This window comes from Sorex fumeus, unplaced genomic scaffold (assembly GCF_029834395.1).
Source record: "Sorex fumeus unplaced genomic scaffold, SorFum_2.1 ptg000018l, whole genome shotgun sequence".
In the NCBI taxonomy this organism is placed as follows: domain Eukaryota; kingdom Metazoa; phylum Chordata; class Mammalia; order Eulipotyphla; family Soricidae; genus Sorex; species Sorex fumeus.
In genome coordinates, this window is record NW_026606075.1 from 26,177,791 (window position 1) to 26,201,793 (window position 24,003).

At 40.2% G+C, this 24,003-nt stretch overlaps 1 protein-coding gene across 1 annotated transcript; it reads right to left on the reverse strand.

Moving 5' to 3' along the window:
• Window positions 1–705: 705 nt before the first annotated feature.
• On the reverse strand, window positions 706–23,214 carry HMGCR (3-hydroxy-3-methylglutaryl-CoA reductase). Its single transcript, XM_056112648.1, has 20 exons — window positions 23,086–23,214; window positions 17,880–18,067; window positions 17,315–17,426; window positions 16,999–17,086; window positions 15,459–15,543; window positions 14,385–14,490; window positions 11,048–11,154; window positions 10,821–10,937; window positions 9,698–9,858; window positions 9,341–9,585; window positions 9,050–9,225; window positions 7,323–7,517; window positions 6,410–6,568; window positions 6,108–6,265; window positions 5,282–5,387; window positions 3,983–4,153; window positions 3,507–3,647; window positions 3,256–3,414; window positions 2,710–2,864; window positions 706–2,571 (listed from the first exon to the last, which is right to left on the reverse strand). Exons 2-20 carry the CDS (start codon window positions 18,042–18,044, stop codon window positions 2,517–2,519), a joined length of 2,661 nt encoding a protein of 886 aa, XP_055968623.1. The 5' UTR covers window positions 18,045–18,067; window positions 23,086–23,214; the 3' UTR covers window positions 706–2,516.
• Window positions 23,215–24,003: the final 789 nt, after the last annotated feature.

The following is a 24,003-nucleotide window of genomic DNA, read 5'->3' on the forward strand; positions in this document are numbered from 1 at the left end:
AACTGAAAAACATGCCTTCTGAATGGCCTGCAAAACTCTGGAGTGGAAGACTACACAATGCTCAATTATCAAACTGATTCTCCAGCCCTAGCTTTTAATTCATACACATCTTTTCATCTTCAAATACATAAGTGTGCTTGCACATAAATGAAAAGTAATTCTTCTCAAAGAGGCCAACTGCAGCTCTACTAAACTGTACTCACAATTCAGGAGATACAGCTTAAAGACATTATTGGTTTTGACTACTCAACCTTTATTCCCTCTTCTACTCAACTAATCCTCATACCCACCCTCCACCCCCAATATTCAAGAGTAGCCCAGTCCAGGATCGATCTCCAACACCTTATGTGGCCCATTGAAGCCCGGCAGGAGTGATCCCTGAGTGCAGAGACAGGAAAAGTACTGAACATTGCCAGGTATGCTTCACCCCCCCCCCCCCCTCAAAGCAGCCCAGGTGAGATGATAGTTCTAAGCTAATCAAACTCTCTTTAAGTTAGGAGGAAGATGATTTATGTACATACAATACTGGCTCTATCATGCTGGTACGGTAAGTTAAGAGAATATAGTGGAGATGCTATGTGGTCATGGGATGCCTTGCCTGAATGATAGTTTACCACTCTGGCTAGACTTAACACGTTTATAGACCTTGGCCCAGGGTTAATCCAAATTAAAAAAAATAAAGAAAAAGTTACTGCTTACACTGAATCAGTATTAACTTCCTTTTCATAATTTACTATAACAGGAAATAAAAGTGTAACAAATGTATACAATTTAGTAATTATACAAAACATTGATTTAGCAAGTTACAGTCACATTGGTTACAGTCACCAAAGTGAATACTCAACATACTTTTCACTGCCATTTCCATAAAAAGTTCAGATAAATAAGTCACTGGCTGAGAAGTCACAACAGAAGCCATTTCAACTTTACATACAACAGAAAAAGTCAGTCTTCCACAGTAATGCTGCAGACACAATCACTCAGAGGCTCTCCATGCTGCCACGGCAGGACTGGAATGATTTTCAGAGTCCATCTTCTACATGAGACATTTAGTTCTCCAAGACCAACACTTGAAGCATCAGATATAATACAAAATAAGGAGTTCTTTATTTATACAAAACGTTACATTTTTTAAAAAAAGAAAAATTCAACAACTCTGCTGACCCCCTGAGGAAGCTATGAGCTTTTATGGGTCCATCAAAGAGCCCTGTGTACATGGTTCAGTCACCAACCTCCTGGCCACAGGAACAAGGCACATTCCTTCAGGGCCATTCACGTGGCACCATCCCTGGCTCTGCATGCTGACTTTCCCCTTCATTAGGCTCAACTAGCAAGCCAGGGTTCTCATGAAAGAACACTAGCTTCTCTGGTCCAAGCTTCAAGTGTTACTTAAATCAGTATACAAGCTGGTTTTTCTTTCTTGCAACATTTTCAATAAATCCCAAGCATGGGAAGCTTTATTACAACATATACAGATTTGATACACTTCTTTACCACCCCCAAAAAAATCTATCTAAATTTTTCAGCTAAGTGTCCTTTCAGAACTCAAAGTTGGCTTAGAAAAATGGCATTTACCTCTCCCACCTGTGTTTTCTACTCTCTTATCTGAGAGGTTACAGACCTGTATGCTCTTGTCCAATAGAATCACCTCTAAGATCAGTAAGTAATCTTCCATCTTTAATAAAGAGCACAAAACCTTGTTTTCTTAAAGCATTATGCTGATAAATATTACAGGTGAATCAAACATTCCTATTTAGACAGGAGCCTCTCTGAACAAAGAGCCTACGGTGATAAATGCAGTGATTTGTTTTCTTGATCGAGAACTATTTCACACTGCTCTGAACATTATTTTGTAGTTTGGGAAAAAGAGTAATTCTTCCCATGGGAAAAAAAAAAGGTCCCCTTGTAAAAAGTAATTATTGGCTACCCCCAAAAGAAATAAAAATAGACCAGCACCAAATGAAGTATTAGTTTACATAAAAAAAAAAAATAAGATTAGCTCTTATTTCTTCAAGTTCTACAACCCAGACTTAGACTTAATAAATTACTTGTGAAATCAGCAGTTCTGGCAGCTCTGGTGTATTTAAAAATGTATTTAAATACATTTTTAATGGCGACGGGCCTGGGAAGACAGACAAACTCACGCTGATCACCATAAACCCCACTTTCATTATAAGAAAAATTTCATCAAAAAAAAAAAGCACTTTTTTTTTTTCGGCTTGTAATTCCTTTCAGAAGTGAGTTGTGGATTACTGTCTGTGATGATTTAGAGTGTAATATTCACGAGGAGATCTCTCCAACAGGTACAGCACGTGAAGCACTACACTGTGCTCAGATCTGAGTGATTGGCAGGGAAGGGACTCGGCCCCTTTCCAAGAGCCAGAAACCGAGTGGGCATCACAACGATCATGTCTATTCATCCTCAATAAGACTGTGCATTGAGCTTTTTAATTCACAGATTTTATGTTTAGTCCTTCTAACCCAATGCCCCTGGTGCAGTTCAGAAGTTAGGTTATTCAAGATGCCTTCTTGGTGCAGGTTCCCTGGAGGTCTTGTAAATTTATCTTTGACCTAAGGCAAAAAAAGACAAAGTAGGCATATATGGTATCAGAGGAAAGTGTAGTTTTAAGTCTTAGTGTAGCCAAGTAACAAGCTTCTTCAGTGTAGCAAGTACAGAGAAAACATGGTAGGGAGATCTTCCTATCTTACCTGTTGTGAATCATATGACTTCTGACAAGATGTCCTGCTGCCAACGCTGCCATCAGCGACAGCTCCCCAGCCATGACTGTACCGCACACAATTCGGGCAAGCTGTCGGGCATTTTCTCCAGGATTGTCCTGGCAAGCTCCCTGAACACCCAGCATCTGCAGGCAGAAAAAAGTCGGGCTCACCCTTACATTCATGGCAATAATGCCCTATTCAGAGAAGAGCAATTTCAAAGCCCTAGAAATACAAGGCTTGCCTGCAATCACAAAGATGTAAGTGCCCATGCTAAAAACATAGAAATCCCAGTTAACTTACAAGCCCCCCACTAATGTGCCCCAGCAACAGGCCCTGAACAGCACAAGCAAACTCCATTTGGTCTTTTACTCTTAACTTCCTAAGCGTAGTCAAGAATGTCTGGACACACTAGATAGGTGGTGGGAGAAAGAGAGGAAGAAACAAACAAGCTCATCCAGAGATGAGTGTCATGGAGTCTAGTAGAAACAGACTCCCAGCGAGTTACAAGATGACTTGAGGTCCAGCGAGTCATACCTGCAAACAGGCTTGCTGAGGGAGTAGGTTGGTTCCACCCCCAACGGTTCCTATCTCTATGGACGGCATGGTGCAGCTGATGTACAGATCTTCATTTGTGGGACCACTTGCTTCCATTAAGGTAATGCAGTTTGAACTACCAACATTCTGTGCTGCATCCTGAGTGGGGTGGGTTGGGAGAAAAAGAAAATATAGAAAAGCGATGTTCCTGGCTGAAAATAACCCCAAAAAAGCAGCAGCGGGATCCTCACCTGCCCACAGGCAATGTAGATGGCAGTTACAATGTTGGCAGCGTGTGCGTTATAGCCTCCAATGCTCCCAGCCATCGCTGAGCCCACCAGATTCTTATTAATGTTCACCTCAACCAGAGCTTCAGTGGTCGTCTTTAATACCTGAAACAGTTATGAACAGTTTACAGCTTCATCATGTCAATTTTTCGGGGACCTCCAGAAAATAAGGGGGTTTCTAAACTGTGGCCCCATTTAAGACTTGTTCTTAATAAGACAGCAGTAAATGTGCTTGAATGCCACACACACTCAGACAGGAGAGATGTTACAAAACGGCCACCTTTCAAATAAAACACAACAACGGGAGGACAGTGACAGTGACAGAATCTTAAAACTCCTTTCCCCAGGAGTCCCACTAGCAGTCCCTCCCCCCAACTCCTTTCCTCCAGTGTGTGCCCCATTAAAAATTAACATTATAAAATATTCATCTAGTCACTCACTTCTCTGACAACTTTGGCAGGAATGATTGCTTCACAAACAACAGATTTTCCTCTCCCCTCTATCCAGTTTATAGCTGCAGGTTTCTTGTCGGTACAATAGTTACCACTGACTGCTAAAACTTGCATTTCGGGGAAATACTCGTGCAGTTTTGAAAGTGCTTTCTCTGTACCCTGTTAATGAGGACAACAAAATTACACTGCAATGCAACTATCAGAAGGCTTTATTTGCATCTAATAATTAGTATACTTTTAAAATTATGTTTAAATTACGTCCATTAGATTCCAAAGAAATTGACTACAAAAGTACCAGCTATTTGATTAACCATCACTATGGTTACTCTCTCTTTGGATATAGATTCTTACTGTTTCTTTATAGTAGTTGCTGATAAACAGCATGCAGAGAAGAATATGAGTTAAAAAAACATTCAATAACAAGGGACTGTAGATACAGTACAGGGATTAAGGTATTTGCATTGCAAGTGGCTGACCCCAGTTCAATCCCTGGCACTGCATATGGTCCATGAGCATCACCAATAGTGACCCCTGAGCTTGACAGTACCCTTATGGTATCACCAGTCCTCCTCTTCACCCTGATATCCCTTACCCCCACCCCCCAATTGCCCTCTTTCTGTGGCATTTCTATAATCCAGGGCCAAGGGTTTGACTTACTGGACATTTCTGTCTTGTTTTGGGGTCAAATTCAAGTGATGCTCAGGGGGATGATATAAGACGCTGGGGATCAAACATGGGTCAGCAGCATGCAAGGCAAGCATCCTACCCACTGTACTAATGCTTCAGCCCTGATATACTGGCAAATTTTCAAGTCTATCCTTTCGATCACAGACCTATCTCTTTCAGATTAGTCCTAACAAACAGAAAAACCACAAAATAAAGTTTTTAGCCAAATTCATATTAATATTTTACATTTATGTCTAGTAACTCATAGACACAAAAAGAATACAATGAAAGTCACGTGTAATTGTGTAAGATAAATACACTGCACACTTGAGCTATTACTTGACCTTTTATATACAAATCTTAAAAAATCTCTTAAGTCAAATTTTTGGGACTACAGGACAAAATTTTGATGTGCTAAATCCAAGATTCTTCAGACTAGTTTATTTAATGCCAAGTCTAAAGTAATTGTATCAAATAGAAATCATCAACAACAAATGCCTAACTTACATGACTTATACAAATAAATGACATAGTCCAAGGCAAGTCTGCCCTGCCTCAAGTTCCCCCTCCCTCCTGAGACAATCATGAGCACAGGTTCTTGAATGGGAGAGCCAGGCCCACCTTGGAGATCATGTTCATGCCCATGGCATCACCTGACCGGGACTGGAACCGGATATAAAGGTTGCGCCCTGCCACACTCATATGAAGTTTCTGTAGACGTGCAAATCTGAAAATAAAAGCAGCGAAGGTTTTAAGATAGAACTCATTTTAAAATATACTTAGCTTGTTTAATATAATGTGCTCTCTTTAGACATTTACTAGAATACTATTTCAACTGTCATTCCTGTTTTTTCTCTTTTGGAGGGGCAGGGGCAGTGCTGGGGGCTACCAGGACCTTTGGTCAAATAACCTACGAGACTACAAGGGCTGCATCCAATGGTGCTTAGGGAGCTATGTGATACTGGGATCAAACTCAGTGCCCTGATAACCCTTTGACCTATCTTCCTGACCCGTCATTCTGATTTGGTCTAAGGAAAAGTTATGGTCATTTCATCATAGATGAATTTAGAAGTCCAAATAAAAATGAGTGTAAGTTTTAAGATTCTGGACTTATCATATATGCTGATCATACTTCTTTATAAATTTAATTTTCTTCACTCAAAGTTAAATCTACTATAGCAATAATAACTTCTATGCTGCTTGGAAAATCTTTTTCTAAGTCAATGATCCTGCCCTAGAGCAATTCTAACTCAGAAGTCTTCAAAGGCAAAGTAACAGTCTAATTATTAAGAGAGCCTTCTAAGACCAATAAACACACTTAGTAGTTCAGACTTTATCCTTCTAAAACCAACACACACACACTTAGTAGTTCAGACTATCCCCAATTTTGCCTCTATTAAATATTCATTCAGATCAACATTCTCTCCATGCTTAAACCCCCACAAACCTGCTGGTGCTGTCAAATGCCTCCTTTATCACTGCAAACCCTTCAGGGGTCTCAAGCCAAGCCTTCACTTCTGCAGAGTCACAAGCACGGGGAAGACGCACCACTGGGCCACGAGTCATTCCATCTGCAAGGACTCGGCTGCTAGCACCTCCACCAAGCTATTCAGAGAATGTTATACAAGCACTTATTAATCTAAGAATGCTTCCACTTGTCCCAAAAGTTATCCTTGATTATCCCCCAAAATTCTCATTGCCTGGCCTAGAGCATAACTTAAAAAGGCGAATATATGAATGCCAACTTACACATATGGCTCTGCAGCCTCTGTTAGTGCTGGCCACAAGACAACCTTCTGTTGTTGCCATTGGAACCTGAAATTCTTTTCCATCCAAGAACAGAGGTCCTGCCACTCCAACAGGGACGGGCATATACCCAATAACATTCTCACAGCAAGCTCCCATCACCTGAAAGGTCAAGTCAGGTACCAAGTGAAACTCTATATCGAAAATAAACAGCTCTCATCAAATAGCTTCATTCAAAATTAATCCTTCAGCAAATGTCAACAATATTATTTAAAATTTTTTTGATATTTTAAAATAAAAAAATTTTGTTTGATCCCTGGCATAGTTCTCCCTCCATGAAATGCATGTGGTTTCTTTAAATGCTTCTACAGTGAAACTAAGTCAGAATGAAACCAAAATAGAGAGTAAATCTTTGAAAGTATGTGAAAGACAAAAATCTGGGCAGAGATAGTACACTGGTAGGACAGACAGATGCAGACAGATAATACAGTGGGTAGACCTTGCATGTGGTCAGCCTGGTTTTGATCCTTTCCTTCCTTCCCTCCCTCCCTCTTTCCTTACCACCCCTTTCATTCCTTCACTTCTGTGTTACACACAGCGATATTCAGAGGTTACCCCTGACTCTGAACTCAGAAATTACCTCTGGCAGTGCTTGGGGAACCATACAGGATGCCAGAGACCAAACCCAAGTCTGTTAACAGCATGCAAGACAAGAGCCCTACCCACTGTTCTATTTTTTCAGTCCCAGAATTCCTAAGAACTTTATATAAGCAAAATTCAAATTTATAATTTTAAAGGGATGCATTTTACAAAACCATGTGTTAGAACAACTGAAAATATACTAAAACCTACATAGTAAATCTGCAAGACTGAAAAGCTACAAAGTAAAACTTCTCCAATCAAGAAAATAACTTACCAAGGAGTAATTATAGTTCCTGTAAGGCAGATACTGCAGTGAAGAAGGCTCTGGAAGTTTCTGTGAAAGCATCTGTCTGCGAATAGATACACCTCGCTCATGGGTTTCCATCAGAGTTTCCAATTTATAAGCTGGAATATGCTTGGCATTGACTAACTGTATGACCTCAGCATCACTGAGAAATTTCGCACCTTGCTAAAGAAATGTACAAAAGTAGAAGGGAATTTAGGGTGGGAAGTGACAAAAATTGCAAAGTACCATAATTTATATCATTCAACTATTCATAATAAATAAGCTGTTTCAATGAATGTTCTCGGTAGAGCTAAAAACACAAGCACTGAAGAATAACGCTCAAAAGGCCGCAGTTCAAAAGATGAGTAGAAGGCAGGAGTGATAGGGCAGCAGGGAGGGTATTTTCAAGCAGCCACCCTAGCATCCTATGCGGTCCCTCGAGCACCACTGAGAGTAGTTCTTGAATGCAGTCAGAAGCCAGGTGTGACCCAAAAAGCTAAATAATAATTTTTTAAAAGATGAGTAGATATAAGGCAAATCCTTTATCAAAATTCTCAAACTAACTATTCAGATCAAAACTTCAAATTTTGCAAGAGAAGCCCACAGGAAAAGACTCAAAATTAAGATTTCGATGCTCAATCTACAAATTACACTAACCTTGTACATAGCAAAGCAGGTCCACATGCACATTTGAATAAGAATAAGGGAAAGTAATAAAAACAAATACAACTCTATACTCATTCATGTAAGCATTATAAAGGATGACTCAGATTAAGCAGATTAGATAGAACACTGTATTTATCCTCAGCATATGGTCATGCAGATCTAGTTCAAATCTCAAGGAGAAAGTATTTTTCCCATGAACTTCAGTTTACTTAAAATGGCAGGTTCAGTCCTTGACACAGGCAGGTGACATCCTGCTGGCCTCTGCGACCACCTAATTCAAGAAAACACATAAAGCCACAACCTTTCTCATCTAGGGAGCTCAATTCTGTGCTAAAACTTACTTAGGGGCCAGAGAGAGAGATAAAGTACAAAGATTAAGGTGCTTATCTAATATACGGCTGTGGCTGCTACCACATTCAAATCCCAGCACCAAATACAGTTCCCTGAGCACAAAGCCAGATATGGCCTCAAAATCTAAAACCAAACCAGACAAAAATATAGACCCATACATCTGAGGATATAGTTGCCCATGTATATGATAAAAAGTACTAATAGAAAAGGCGGCCCCTTGTGTTGATAACTCACGGGCTCTCAGTCTCACCATTTCCTGATGGACTGATTACCTTTGGGAAATTACTTAAGCCTCCAGAAGCCCCAACCATCTCATCTGAAAAATTGAGATGGTTTCAGCTACCTCACAAACAGTTGCACAGCATGAAAGATACCAGTAGCCATAAACCATGCAATACACCACCTAGAACTTTGTAGATACTCAGGAGGAGGAGCTATAGCTTCTTAAGTTGACAATAACAAAAAGTTCCCTTTCTTAAAAATCAAACAAACAAAAAGGAAACCAGACTTGAGCCCAGGAGCTAGCTTAAAGGGCTGAAGTGAATGTTTGAATGCGTTGCATACTGGAAGTTCAGATTTGATCCTATAGGATCTCAGAGCACCATGCTGGCAGCTGCCTTGAGGAACAAAGTATAACCCAAAATCAAAAAAAAAAAAAAAAAAGCTACCATCCTGAAGTTTATTTTCCCTTTCCTCACCTCTGCATTCTCAAGTATCTGCAGACACTCTTCATTAGGCCGTGGTTCTGCAGGGAGTTCAATTCCAGGCTCCTGTGCCTCTTGTTCCAGAGAAGTATCAAGGGAGGGGTTGCCAACCACAAATGTAGTTTTGCTGGAGGTGTCAGTTTCTGCCAATAAGGGTTTTATGACCTCAACTATTGAAGAGATCAAAAGAAAATCTTATCAGCCTGAATGTTAACTTTTGAAACAAAGAACTTTGTGACATTAGAAGCACTGGAAGAACAGGGAATGAAGAGAACAAGAAATCACCTTTTCTTTCATTGTTTATTCTGGTCTCCTCCATTGCGTGGAACTTCTGGTTATTTCTCACTAGAATAGGTTCACGTCTACAACAATATTCTGGAACTTTCTTTTGGGTCACTACTGGAGATGTGATAGGGTTTTTTAACGAAAGTGTAGACTCTGTCTCGGTTTGTTCGAAAAAGATGTACTTGACAGCCAGAAGGAGAGCTAAACTTAGGGTAATAACTTGTTCAATATCCATGCTGATCATTCTAAATAAAAGAAAGCAAATTATTATTCTATACTATGAAAGGTACAATCTACACATTTAACAGTAAAGCGCACTGGGCTCAGACACAACAAACCAGGCTTTGAGTCACTTACTTGGACAGATAAAACTGCCAGAGGGAAACACTGGGTTCAATTCTTTTGGACACATTTTCATCCAATCCTAAAGAAACCTTAGAATTTTCTGCTGTGTTATTTTGAGGAGAAGGATCAGCTATCCAACGACTGTGAGCATGAACAAGAACCAGACCTAGAGACTGAAACAAAAATTAAAAACTTACATATCCTCTGCACATCCATAAAACTAAACTTCTCATTCTTAGCAAATGGCTCATCAGACAATATTTTCTGCCGTCTTCCCCTACATTAGAAAAGAGCCCTGGAGGGATCAGAGATAATACAGTGGGTAGGGCACTCGCCTTGCATGTGGCTGACCCTCTGGTCCCTGGCATCCCATTTGGTCCCCTGAGCCCCGCTAGGAATGAATCTTGAATGCAGAGTCAAAAGTTAAGTCCTGAGCACCACCAGGTGTGTTCAAGACCCCACCTGCTCATGAAAAAGCCCTTGGCCCCAAAACAGGATCTTGGAGCCCCTACTTTGTAAGCAGATAGCCATGAGCCCAAATCCCTGGTGTCACACATGTACTGAGTGATCCTGGCAGTTCTACTGTATGTGATTTCTGGCTATTCAACAAAGCTCACAGCCAGGCGCTTGTGAGCTATGACCCCTGGCAAGCACAACTAAAAAGATACTGAAGTGCCACACTAAAAGTGTGATTACTGATAAATAAGGCAGCGACCCCCCCCCCCCCCCCATGAGCACCACTAAAGGAGTGCCAACTTTGGAAAGAAACACAGCCCTGGTCATCATGACAACAATGAGGGGAGGGGAAGGGAGTTAAAAAATCATTTTTTCTAGAGAGAAAGAAAGAAAGCCCCCAAACACTATGTGATCAATTAAAAGTACAGAAGCCACTGAATTACTGAAAACATCGAAAAGAACAATTTCCAAAGAGAGACAAAGGGAAGGAACAGAAAAAGTCTGCTTAAGGGAGAGAAAATAGAAAAGTTTTGAAAGAGATGAGGACGAAATTAAGAAAAAATAAAGGAATATCAGTGAGTCAAATACTGTAGAATACAAGGGGAATAAAGAAAAACCCCAAAGAGAAAAACAAATCTTAAAAATGGAACTGAGAATATTGAAAGAAAACTTTAATTACCATGATCATCTTAACTCTCTGAGTAACGGGATTTGGTTTATTTTCCTCTTCTTCTAAAACTCTGGCAAAATGGCTAAGCTGCCAAATTGGCCGACCTTCACGGCTTTCCCGAGAGAGCTACAAAGTAAAAGTCAACGTTACCTCCGAAGATTTTGATTTCATTTCGTTTAGGTGAAGCAATGTCATGAGAAACACTACTCCTCAACCACAGTAAAAACTGCTCTTACCTCTAAAACCAGGGACACACAAGCTGGGAAGAAAGTCATGAACACAAAGTAGTTCGCAAGAACTGACATGCAGCCAAAGCAGCACATAATTTCCAGTTGACGCACTCCTGGTCAGACAAAAAACAAATAATCGGTAAAGTTCATGGATCTTTTGATGCTGCATACACCAGATTTATACAGGTGTCTCTACAGGTGAAATAAATCAAAATATTAGGACAGCAAGTTCTTAAATCTTCTAGCAGAAGAATTAACAAAAGTGACACCAACCTCAGAGCACAGCAGAAATTAAGTCCACACAGATACAGACCCACCTCTGCTGTAATCTTTAACATCACAACAAGTGCCGCAGTAATGTTCAATGTACTGTTTACCATATAGCAGCACCACTGTGTGGCTATCAAGGACAAGCTATTCTAACAAAATAACCCCCTTCCATCCCACCCCTACTCCTGATCCAGTGCCACTCATTACTACACAAATAATTTGCTTATGAATCATGGACTTGTTTTGTTTTTGCCCAATACCCCTTTTGCGTGCCACACCTAGTGATGCTCCAGACTTACTCCTGCCTCAGCTAAGGGATCACTCCTGGCAGTGCTCAGAGGAAACATGCGGGGCAAGGTTTCAAACCTGGGTTGGCTACATGCAAGTCAAGTGCCCTATCCCTGGTGCTATCTGTCTGCCTTGCCACGTCCACAATCTGGACCTTTTATAAAACATACTACCACCACCAGCTATCTTTTCCTTTCCTAATAGAAAATTATAATAAATACTTTTCATCAATTACTGAATGATTTTTAATAAAACTTTTCTATTGATGGTCTTATAATTTTTCAATTCAATTAATTTCTTTGGGAAAAATGAACCGCGAAAAGGCAACTCAAGATTCAAAATTAACAAATGTACATAGTGTTTTCCTCCACCCCTCTCGGAGAGCCCGGCAAGCTACCGAGAGTATCTCGCCTGCACGGCAAAGCTAGGCAAGCTCCCCGTGACATATTCGATATGCCAAACACAGTAACAATTGTCACAATGGAGATGTTACTGGGCCCGCTTGAGCAAATCGATGAACAACGGGAGGACAGTGACAGTGATGTGTTGAGCTTGGAATTCTACTGACAGTGTTTAAGGTATCATTTAATAATCTCAAATAGACATAACAGAATGATGGAATTTCAGAGATATAATTCAGCAGTTGCCTTGTATGGATCAAGTTCAATCCCCAGAACCACAGACACACAAACACAAACACAAAATGCTTTGAAATAAAAAACTGATTCCCTTCCCTTTCAGAAACTGCTGACTTGAATACATTTGACTAAATGACAAAGTATAGTATAAGTGACATTTTAAAAAACTCTATAGCAATTACCCTCAAATGTACAAATTCAAGAGAAGATATGACAACAGTCTGAATGCCAGAAAGACACTTTAATGGGCTGAGCACAGGCTCAGCCATCCAGAGTCCTGGATTGCCAGCCAGAGCACTGATTTGGGGATGCCTCAGCATCAAGCTGAATCGTTCCCAAGCACTAGGCCATGACCAAATAAATAAATAAATACTAAAAACCAATGAAAACACAGTATTTTAAATAGTAGCTAAGTATCTATCTAAAACTACCTGCTGGAGGCTTTAACAACTTAGGTAACAACTGGTATTCACTCTGTGAAAGTTATTCCTGTTCTTGCTATATGTCCTCCAGGCATTCTTCCTTCCTTTATCCCCTAACAGTCTATGAAACGTAGAGACAGTACTAATCTATGCACTTCCAAGAAGAAATTTTTCTGTTGTTACTGGCTCCTAGTGGTACCTCCGAGTTAAAGTATTATGCCTGTGGGTCAGAGGAGAGAGCTCAAGCAATGATTGCCTGACCCCAGCACTGAACTACAAGTCACTCTCCAACAGCTGTAGTACACTTGCGCTCCCCACAGAACCCTCAAAAAGCCCAAAAAAGAATGTTATCCTAAACCAAACCCTGACTAGAATATTTCTGTATGACTATAAATGGAGCAAATGGCTTCTCCAAAGTTAAATCTGGTCATTTCCACTCCTCTATCATGACAAATATATCATGCTGCTGCTTTCCAACTTATTTCACAAGCAGAGTCTTTGGTTTCTAGATCCACTGCTAAATCTGGCTACTCCTATAGGTTCTTTGGCTCTTAAAAAAAAAATCATCACAGCTATGGTTTTACCTGATCAAAAATGCCCTGGGTTTAATCCATGGCACCACATAATTTCCCCAAGCACTGCTGGGAATAGCTTCCCTCATACATCCCCCACAAAAACTTTGCCAAACGAAATTATTGCTGAATGACTACATCCAAATAATCAATTTACCCTTGAAAAGTTAGAAGACACATATTTAATATGCTAGTGAAAAATACAACAGGAAATAAACCAGAACACATATAGTTAACTGTGGTCTTCATGTGAAAGCCATAAAATTCAGTCCTAATGATTAGGAAACCTCAGCAACAGCTTATATATAATGGAAACCTATGTTTGATATTTAACATCTAACCCTCTACTCTATCCAATTAAAGATGAATAAACCTATGTGTTGAGCTAATGCTGGGTACTGGCTATTATAATACATAGTCCGATTAACTCTTTGCAACCACATTAAGAGGATCTAACTTAGATCCTTCCAACTCTTGACTTTTGTCCTGTCTCCTCTGACAATTAAAACACAAGGAACCAAGTCACCAATTAATAAAAATAGCAAGGTTAGATGGTGCATTCCAGGAAAATCATGGAACACAAGTTTAACTTAACACCAACTAAAACCACCAATAAATATACAATACAAAATCCTGGAATGAGTATAGAAAGAGAAGAAAATGGTAAGAAAATTGGTAAACAATGATTAATTTTCTACTAAACCATATGGACATAAAGTGAACTACTAATTTCCCACTGGGGTAGAGTGATAGCAGAGCGGACAGAGCATCTGCCTTGCACGTGGGTTTGATTCCTGCGCCCCTCTCAGAGAGCCCGGCAAGCTAACAAGAGTATCTTGCCTGCACGGCAAAGCCTGGCAAGCTATCCGTGACATATTCAATATGCCAAACACAGTAGCAACTAGTCTCACAATTTGTTGTGAGACGTTACTGGTGCCCACTCGAGCAAATCGATGAACAACGGGAGGACAGTGGCAGTGACTAATTTCCCACTAAACCATAAGGTGAGATATACAGTCAATCAAGAATTTAAAGAATAAAGGCAGAGACCACTGAAGACTTTAAAGAAATTGGAATTTAAGAATAACCAATGCACTCTAAAATTTTTTTTATCTACAAACTGACTTAAATATATTAAAAACTGCTCACAAACCTGAAATGGTACCAACTCCAATCACAAGACATTCCACTAGAGCATCAAGGGTGAATGTGGGACCTAAAATTGCCATTCCACGAGCAATATTTTCTCTTACTTCATCCTAAAACAGACCAAACATAAGCATAAGGTATAAAATAACAAAATATTACTAAAGTAATAAATATCTAATTTACGGCATAAGGAACAAAACAGGCAATATGGTAAGATTAACTAACAAGACTCCAGAATATGTGATGTATATATCTATATCTATATCTATATCTATATCTATATATATATATATATATATATGCCTTGCTTTTCCTTTCCACTCAGTGACATTTCTTAGGAATATTTCGTTAAAATGGTGCCTTAATACCTGTCACTTAAATCCACAATTACTATCCTATAATAATTTGCATTTTGCATTTTAGTTACTACCAATAGAAGTACTTAGGAATGAATTTTGGGAGACCAGACAGTACTATGAAATCTAAATCATATCTCCTTGTCAACATACTCAAATGGTAATAAATACTCATTAAATACATAATCAGGGGTACATGCAATTTATATTCAAAAATGGTAATAAATACTCATTAAATACATAATCAGGGGTACATGCAATTTATATTCAAATACTCTGATGCATAGCAGTTAAAAACGTTATGCTCCTTAATTAATAAATATCAAAATAAAATTTTATGACAAATAATGCTAGTGGTTATTCAAGTTCTGAAATAAATCTACATAGAGACTCTTCTATTAGATTTGTTCTGCTATCTTATGTGTTTCATTAGGTAGATAGTACTCTTATTTATCTGAAAGTAATTAATACCTTGATTTCTAAAACCTTTGATAAGTGGGCACTATTCCAAACTTCAGAAGCTAGTGAATTATATCTGAATTAAGACAAATGCGATCATTCTTAGGAAATGTAGGAAACAGTGATAGGATTTGACAATTAAGATTAAATTTGTGGGTAACTCCTAAGTCTTAGCTCTGACAAACTCTAACCGCCCTACTGTATAAAAAAAAACTGAAAAAGAAAAACACCATTATCATTCATGTCGTATAAGAACTAATTACCTGTGAGTTGGAACTGAGAGCAAACTTTGCTAGTGCACTTGCTCTGGAAAGGTCAATCAAAAGCAGGAAAAAGGGCAAAGCTTCACTGGTGGGGGGAAAAAAGGGTTACTTGGTACATTTAACAAAGAAGGAAAAAAAAATTTCTCTAAAACAGAACATATCCCTGCATACAATATATAATTCACTAGTATGTTAATCGTCACTAGTATCTGAATCTCTTTTACAGACCAAAAGGTCTACTATTATTTATTTCCCTTAAAGATAAATACTGTTCATTCAAAATACTTTAATGTTAAAAATGTAAATATATTTACAGGGAAAAACTTATCATTTTATAGGAAAATACGCTGAGTGGGTCGGAGCAAAAGTACAGCAGGTAAGGGTACTTGCTTTGCATGTACCTAGGTTCGATCCCCACCATCCCATATGGTCCCTGAGCACTGTAAGGAATAATTTCTGAACAGAGTCAGAAGTAACCCCTGATCATGGACAGGTGTGACCCAAAACCTAAAAAAATTAAAAATGAAACTCCACGTATTTTAAAAAAGAAAAAGAAAAATATGCTGAGTAACAGAACCATCTCCTTGAATTAGCAGGAAAGAAGGATAGATAATTTTTAAACTTATCATCAATAGTTTGGGGGAGATAAATGAAATAACATTTTCAGTCAGTAAGTTGGCATGATGGGCTAGAGAGATCATAGGGATTAAGGCACTTGCCTTGCCTATTCTCAACCCAGGTTCCATTCCAGCATTGCACAGGGCACCCTAGACCCTGCTAGGAGTAATCAATCACTGAGGGCAGAGCCAGAAGAAAGTCCTCAGCACAACTGGGTGTTATGCCAAAATCAAATAAAAAACAAACAAAAAAATTTTTTCCTAAACACAGCAAGTTGGCAGAAATAGCTCTAAAAAATCTGTAAGAACAGCCGCAGCTCATAAGAGGCAAAAAAAAAAAAAAAAAAAAAAAAATTCTAAGAGGAAAAAAAAAATTAGCTACTAGTATATATTTATCATACATTTTTAATAAGAAGAAATTAAAAAAATGCTGTAAATGTGTAATTGTCAATAAGATGAAATGAAGTAACTAAAAATCCAATTCTAGGGGACAGAAAAATAGTACAGAGATCTGATTCCCAGAACCACAAGTTCTGGACAATAACATATCCTTGGGTCCTCGAAACGAACCACCAGCCTGACTGGCTGAGTATCAAGAGTGGCCCCTGGACCCCTGAACACCGAATGGGAGACCCAAAAGATTTAAATCAAATCCTTACAAGAGGAATAAGTAAATGGACTATAATTCGATATTCAAGCAGGAGAATATTAGTTGAAGCAGGGGAATACAAATAATTTAGTCTAACAATAAGGACACTTAAAAAAAACTTAACTATTATTACTGGCATAAAAAGCATCAATATAGCATGAGTTTAAAATTATTTTTATGTATAAAAACCGGGTAGGATATACATATATATAAAAAAAAGCTTCTATGTAAAACAATATATTTTGGAAAAATTATTTAGGCTTTAAATACTTACTTCAAGCCTGTCAATTCTTTATCTAGGAAATGAATAACAACTGTACTGAATACGAAACTTGAGAAAATTGTGAAGAGGCCAGCAATACCTAAAACAACAAAATCCCAACAAAATGAAAAAATTTCATCCTTCATTACACCAAAAATAACATAGTTCCATATAAAATTCTGAAATACTAGATTACTAAAGTCAAATATCAGAATATCTAACTCAAAAAGGGTAATCAGTGAAGCAGACTTTAAGCAATACATACATTTCAACACAAGATTTGAATAAAGAGGTACAACTTGAATATACAACAAAAAAATATGATTACCTAAAATATATTTTGATCCAAGTTGACGTAAGTTCTGGAATTGGAAGTAAATATACAGGATAGCTATGCACCGAGTTATTGTCAGAATTATAATGTCACTGCTCAAAACATCCTATTGGGAGAAATAGGAAAAAAAAATCCCATTGCTTGAGTTTTGAAGTAAACAATGTAAAGTAAGAATTTATTTTGTTGCATCATGAGTTTACATATTATCCTATCTAAATGTTAGCAACTGTCAGCTGATAAATAAGCGACTCAAAAATTAAATCAAACTTTTAATTTTATAAATAAGCCACTGCTTCTATCAATCACTTCTCACCATGTCAATTATAAAAACTTTATTTTTCAAATTTAAGCCAATAAGACTCATTTGGGTAGAAAAAAGCATTTCAAGTGAATTTTCATACTATGAAAGTTAAGTGTATTCTCTGGTAAATTCATGATTGTGAAAATAAAGATCTTATTCATAACTTTTTGATTCAATGATTTCTAAAAAAAAAAAACCTCTAGAAATTGAAAATGTGTATGTTCCTTTATAGTCAAGACCAAATTAAATTTCACAAACCTCTTCAAATTTTGGACACTCATAATTCCATCCACAGATCTTATCGTTCCCAGTAAACATGTTCATGGACATCATACAGATGGTCAGTGTCACGGTGCCCACTATGACTTCCCAGGGATGGGAGGCCACAAAGAGGCCATGCATTCGGAAAAGCCTTGACAACATTGTTGCTACAGAATCCTTGGATCCTGGAAGGAAAATCAAGTATGAATATTTATTAGTAGTAGTTCACTGTACTTCAGGAAAAGGCTTTAAGGAAAAAGTATGTCGAGTGCACTGTTTTGGACGCACAGGATCTTGTACATATAAATAAATCTATTTCACAGTGCTCCCTGTAATTCTGGGCATGTTAAAATTAAAATGAAAGAACTCCAACACTTAGCCTCTTACTAGTCACTAATAACCAAGTAAAAAAACAGCAATTTCTTCTAAGTTGTGCGAGTTCAAACATTTAAGATCAAACCAAGTATCTCAACCCTTCCTATTACCTGGGTCAAAGAGAGCCATAAGGCAGAAAATAAAAGGAAGAAATAGCTAACCATTTCCGTTTATTTTCTAATTACACAGATATAAAATGCATCTAAGCAACCTCTTCCACATTCTGGTTATGCAAAAGTTAAATACTGAAGAATTTATCTGTGGTGTGTCCTCCACACATAATTAGTTTATAATGCTGCTCAAGAGCAGAAACATGTTTTTTCATTCCCTTCAACATATGCCACAGTGTCAACAGCAAATTGATATTTAATGAACTTTCCTATTGTTGCAGAAAATAGAGAAGTTTTTTTTTTTGAGAAGTTTTTCTCTGAGCTTGGTAATCATAGTGCTAGAACAGCAGAAGATGATGAGGCTGGCCAAAGTGATGTCTACAGGTTTCAAAAGGCATACAAAAGAACATACCAAATTAAGTAAATTTTGAATTAATGGTAGACACAACTAAATGCCTCCATTTGCTGGATAATAATTCTGACATTCTTATTTCTTTTTAAAAATCTGATAAGATCATTTGGCTCAAATATAGAAATACATGAATCTTATTTTACCCTAAACATTATACTACATTAAGGCTAAATATATGATCTCCCAGAGAAACCCAAATTTAAAAAATTAAGCTTTAATAGACACCAGCAAGAAATCAAATTAATTTCATATTCATGGTGAAACTTAAGAAAATTAGGGCCAGAGAGAGAATATTATGGCTAAAGCACTTCTTTTGCATGCAGCTAACCAGGACTTGATTCCTCAGTACTATCCTATCTATACTATATGTGTGTATATATATGTATAAATACACACACACACACACATATGTGTATATACATATATATATATAATACAGTTCTATACTATCCTAAGCACTGCTAGGAGACACCCTAGTGTAGAGCTAGGTATAAGCCATAAGCATCACTGGGTGTGGCCCAGAAACAAAATAAAAAGAATATGATTCATTTACTGAAGACAGAAAATAAAATGCAACAAATTAAGGAAAGCATTTAACTACTAAAAAGGATAGAGGGAAAAGATTAAGAGTAGATTTTAGAAACCAAATCAATTAATTACTAAGCATCGCCTCCCACTGCATCCCTCTGTTCCCTACGTTTGAAGCATACCAGGCCACTAGCTTGATCCACTGGTTTTCAAATTGCAGAGTGCAGCCCTCTATTGGCACAATTAGATAACGAAATCAATTTTGTGAGTCAGAACTCTATTTTAAATAAACTTATAAACAATATAAATGGTTTTAAGAATGTAGTATGGATGGATACTATTTCTTGAAACTGTTTCATACTTGTCTGTATGGCTGGAAGTCATACTGGCTTTCAACATTATTTCTTACCTTGAGTCTCAATGTTAAAAAGGCTGGAAGTTACTATGGTATATAAATGTGGCACATCACTATTTACTCATATCTTTTCAACCTTCCACCCTGACTCTTTTCTTCATTTTATTTTCCAGCATTTTGTATTTAATTTTAATGCAGCAACTGTCAACAGATAACTGCTTAATTAAAAAATAAATCCCTGAGTTACATAGCACGCATTTTATTTTCAAAGTCCTAACATGGTTTTTAAAGTCATCTAGATAGGGTTAAAACTCCCACCTATTTCTCCTCCAGGTAAAAACTAAATATAGACAACGACCAAAGAGATAGTACAGCAGGTAAGGTGCTTGACTTGCACACAGCCAACCCTTAGATCCCAGACACAGGGTCCACCAGGACTGGTTCCTGGGAAAATACAGAGCCAGAAGAAGCCCTGAGTACCACTTGGTGTGGAAGATAAATGCAGAGCACACAGGGGAAAATATTAAATGGGAAGGGAATGAGGAAGAAGCTATATTGTATATGCTACCCTGGAAAATGAACACCACCAACAAAATACTTGCTATTAAATTAGCAGGGGACCTAGACTTAAAAGAATCCTATCGTAGATTTGAACCCTACTACATTATAACTGACTCATGAGAGGCAAGATTTTCAGATGGTCCCCTATCACATAACTTCCTTCTTATATTTAAATAACCTATAAACAACCATACAAACTTGCCAAAAGGTTCAACTAGCATCAAGATTTCAGAAAATTTAATGAACATCTATTTCAAAACTAAGTCAAATTATTTCTAACACTCTCTCAAACTCCCCAAATTCAGTTATTTCTAATCAAGTCAACCCATTTGTCACTACTAAAAAATTCACTACAATTCAAACCTGAGCTGTCAGCAGGACCCCTAATCTGGTCACACATCAGTAGAGCTCCATTAAACTCTAACTGTATTACTAGACACATTCAATTTTCCCTCAAAAAGATTTCATGGTAGGGTTGTCAATTCTGCCACATTTCTTTCTTAGGTGTAAAGATATTTTTGCTACTTTTAGGAAAAGAATTACATATGATCTTGTGAATCCTCTTCAAACATCTTGAACCTCATCTACTTGGAAATATTTGGACAAATGAATGTCAAAAATAACTCTGATTGCACACAATCTCATTTCTCACGCACACCTCCCATTTCCCTATGATTACACAAAGCATTTAAATAAATGCCAAAGAATCCAATCTTACATCTTCATCAGCAGTTGCAGTGACACTAGCAGGTAATTACAAGACAGTATTTATGCCATGCTACAATTTAAAAAAAACTTAAAAAAAATAGTTAAATTGCTATATGTGGCAATATATTCAGACTTAAGAATGTTGGAAACATTTCACAGATCTTTAAAGAATGGACAATTCAAATTCAATGGAATCCTTAAACTGGAATCCAATTTGCCTCAGAAACCATCTACCATGGCCAAGAAAAAGATGCTTTGGCATCCAGTCTAATTCTTTTCTCCAACTCTGCACTTCTACCAGTCCAGCACCTTGATTATACATTATTTTACACTGTTTTGAAATTAACTGCTGTGTTTGTTTCTTTGACGGCAAGAATTATGTCTTGGACTGTGACCTGTTTTAATCCCAATAGGATGTAGCATTAGACTTCTGTCACTCTAATATGGGGAATGAGGGGCAAGAACCCTGTACCAAGAAATCAAAAAACCTGGATTCCACACCCAATTATATTACATGTTTGTGAGCTTCAGTTCTCTTCATTCACTTAAGAAGCTTGAGTTTCAAAGTTTTTTGACAAAGGTGTGAGACCACATGAAGCTGCCATTTTTGTCGGCGACGAATTTCGAATATCACCACTTTCACCTGGGTTCAGTTAAATAGAAATTGGGAGGACAGTGCTACAGTGCAATGCTACATAAATACGGCACCTCTCTAAGATCTAGACACTAGATCATGCAATAAAAAGGGAACACCTGTGCCGGCACACACATGGAGCCCAAAGGCTCACGATTTACACTACATTTCATATTAATGTGATTTTATTACAGGTCCCCCCCCCCCCCCAATCTTCATGCTATTCATTCTCTTACCGCCGCCAAATTGATCATGAACTTGGGAAAGACCCTACAACAAAAGAAGGCCCCGCCCGCCCCCCAAAGGAGCCCAAGTTTCCAGAGAACACTCTTAAGGCTTTTGTAACCATAAAATGTCTTTCACTGGACTGAAGGGAAAGTCAATTTCGGGGCTTGCGGGGGGCGGGGGGAGAGGCCTTCTTCTCCATTTGTGATAGATGTACGGTTCCTCAGTAGGGCCCACAAACAAACGTTTCCTCCGACTTTTCGGGACCAAGTGTAGGAAGGCAAGTGCCAAACCCTGAAACGTCTCAAACGACCACCTAAAAAAAAAGATGGAAGCCCGTAGAAACGCCGTGGAAACGGATAGCCCCGCATCTGAACCTTTCCGCGCAGGGATCGTCCTAGCACCCAAACCAAACCATTCTGGGGAGGGGGGCGGGGGACAACTCCGCGGCTAGCCTAAAGACAGCCCCAACAGGAGACCACGCCCTTCGTCAGGAATAGAAAGAAAGAGAAAGAGAAGGAAAGAGAAGAAAAGAAAGGGAGGGAAGGAAGGAAGGAAGGAAGGAAGGAAGGAAGGAGGAAGGAAGGGGAATTTGAGAAAAAGGGGGGAGGGGAGGCATCCCCTAAGCTCTCGGGTGGGACCCGAGGCCCGACGCGCGGCGGGTCGCCGGCTCCCCCAGCCTCTGCCTCAGCTCGGCAGCTCCGACGGGGCGCGTCCCCGTCCCCTGAAAGAAAGGCGCTGACGAACAGCCGGGCCTGGGCGTGTGCGAGAGAGCAGGGCAGCGCCGGGGCGTGCCCGCCCGCACCTGCTCGCAGAGCCCTGGGCGAGCCGCTGCCCCGCGCCCCACACGCCAGCGTTTCTCCCCTCGCGGCGGGTGGGCGGCCATCGAGGTGACCCCGGCCCCGCCGATCGCGACCGCGCGGCCACCGCGGACGACTCCGGCCCGCGCCGGTGAAGGGGGATACGCCCCGCGGGTCCGCCGGTGGTGACGGAAGCCGCGGAAGACGCCGACCCGCCCGCGGCTGCCCCGTAGCCGGCTCCCCCCGGCCGCTGGGCGGGCCGCGGCTCGGCCCCGGTCGGTCTCAAGGGCGTCTTTCTCGCCGTCCCCCGCGGGTCCGGGCGCCACTCGGGCACAGCGGCCGACGCGGCTCCCGCCGGGTTCGCAGGAGCTGCCGGCCGCGCGCTCCCGGCCCGAATCCGGAATCCCCGCCGAAAGGGCGGCTGGACACGTTCCCGCCCAGGCCTGCCCAGCTCTCGGCAGCCACCCACCCGCGCTCGGTCAGCGCCCGCCTCACCTCTGGATCTCACTAGAGGCCACCGAACCTGGGAGCCAGCGCTCCGGCCGTCTCCAGCCAACGGAGACGCGGAGCGGAAGGAACCTTGGCCTGACGCAGGCCCCGAGCCGGGCGAGCGCGAGGCCAATGGGAAGGGATCGTCCGATCGTCTAGCCAATCACGGCGGGGCTGCGGGGCCTGGAGGCGGTACGTCACGAACGGTCACCCTAACAACCAGCCACTGCTCTCACTGGTGCCGAGAACGGCCACCGCACCATCTCTCACCATTGCTCGGCCAACCAATCGCCAGTCGAGTTCCAGCAGCGGGGCCTTCCTATTGGTCGCAGGGCCGTGGGGGCGCAAGCGTGGAAGCGGCCGAGGCGAAGGCGCTCGGGGATGAGACGGGTAGAGCGCGGTCCGGCCCAGGTCCTGCCCTGTGGTCAGCCCGGCTGTGTGAGAAGTTCCAGGGGAAGCAGTAGCGGAGTAGCAGATTGGAGCCGGCGAAGATAAACACAGGGTCAGGGTGAGGATGAAAAACTCAACTAGTCAGTGGAGACAGATGGAGGGAAGTGGCTCCGACGGACGGATGTGAAAAAGGGAAGGTATAGCCCGGCGCAACCCAACCCTCCAGCCGAACCAAACTCCGGAAGTAAAAAAAAGAAAAAGACAAAAACCAAATAAACCGACGCCTTCTGAGACTTACCCATTTTTGTAAATGGTTCCAGCCACTGGATTTCCCCTTCTCTCCCACCGTCGGTTCTCCCTCAAGAATGCTTCTCTCTGTCTCCGCTGCAATCCCTCTGCCTCCGGTGTTTTATTATCCTGGTCTCTTACCTGGACAGTGCAATAGCCTCTCCTAACTGGTCTCTCCACTCAGGCCTTGCCCCCTTCCAATCCAATTATTCCTAGCCATGGGACCTGCCCCCAAACCATCAGGAA

What these genes read in the sequence shown, in the direction of transcription:
- HMGCR (XM_056112648.1), bottom strand. Translation starts at nt 18,044, where the DNA reads ATGTTGTCAAGGCTTTTCCGAATGCATGGCCTCTTTGTGGCCTCCCAT. An exon ending in AAAGAATTGACAGGCTTGAA is followed by an intron (nt 15,544 to 16,998) that starts GTAAGTATTTAA and finishes TCCCCCCACCAG; the next exon opens with TGAAGCTTTGCCCTTTTTCC. An exon ending in GGAACTATAATTACTCCTTG is followed by an intron (nt 6,569 to 7,322) that starts GTAAGTTATTTT and finishes TTGACCTTTCAG; the next exon opens with GTGATGGGAGCTTGCTGTGA.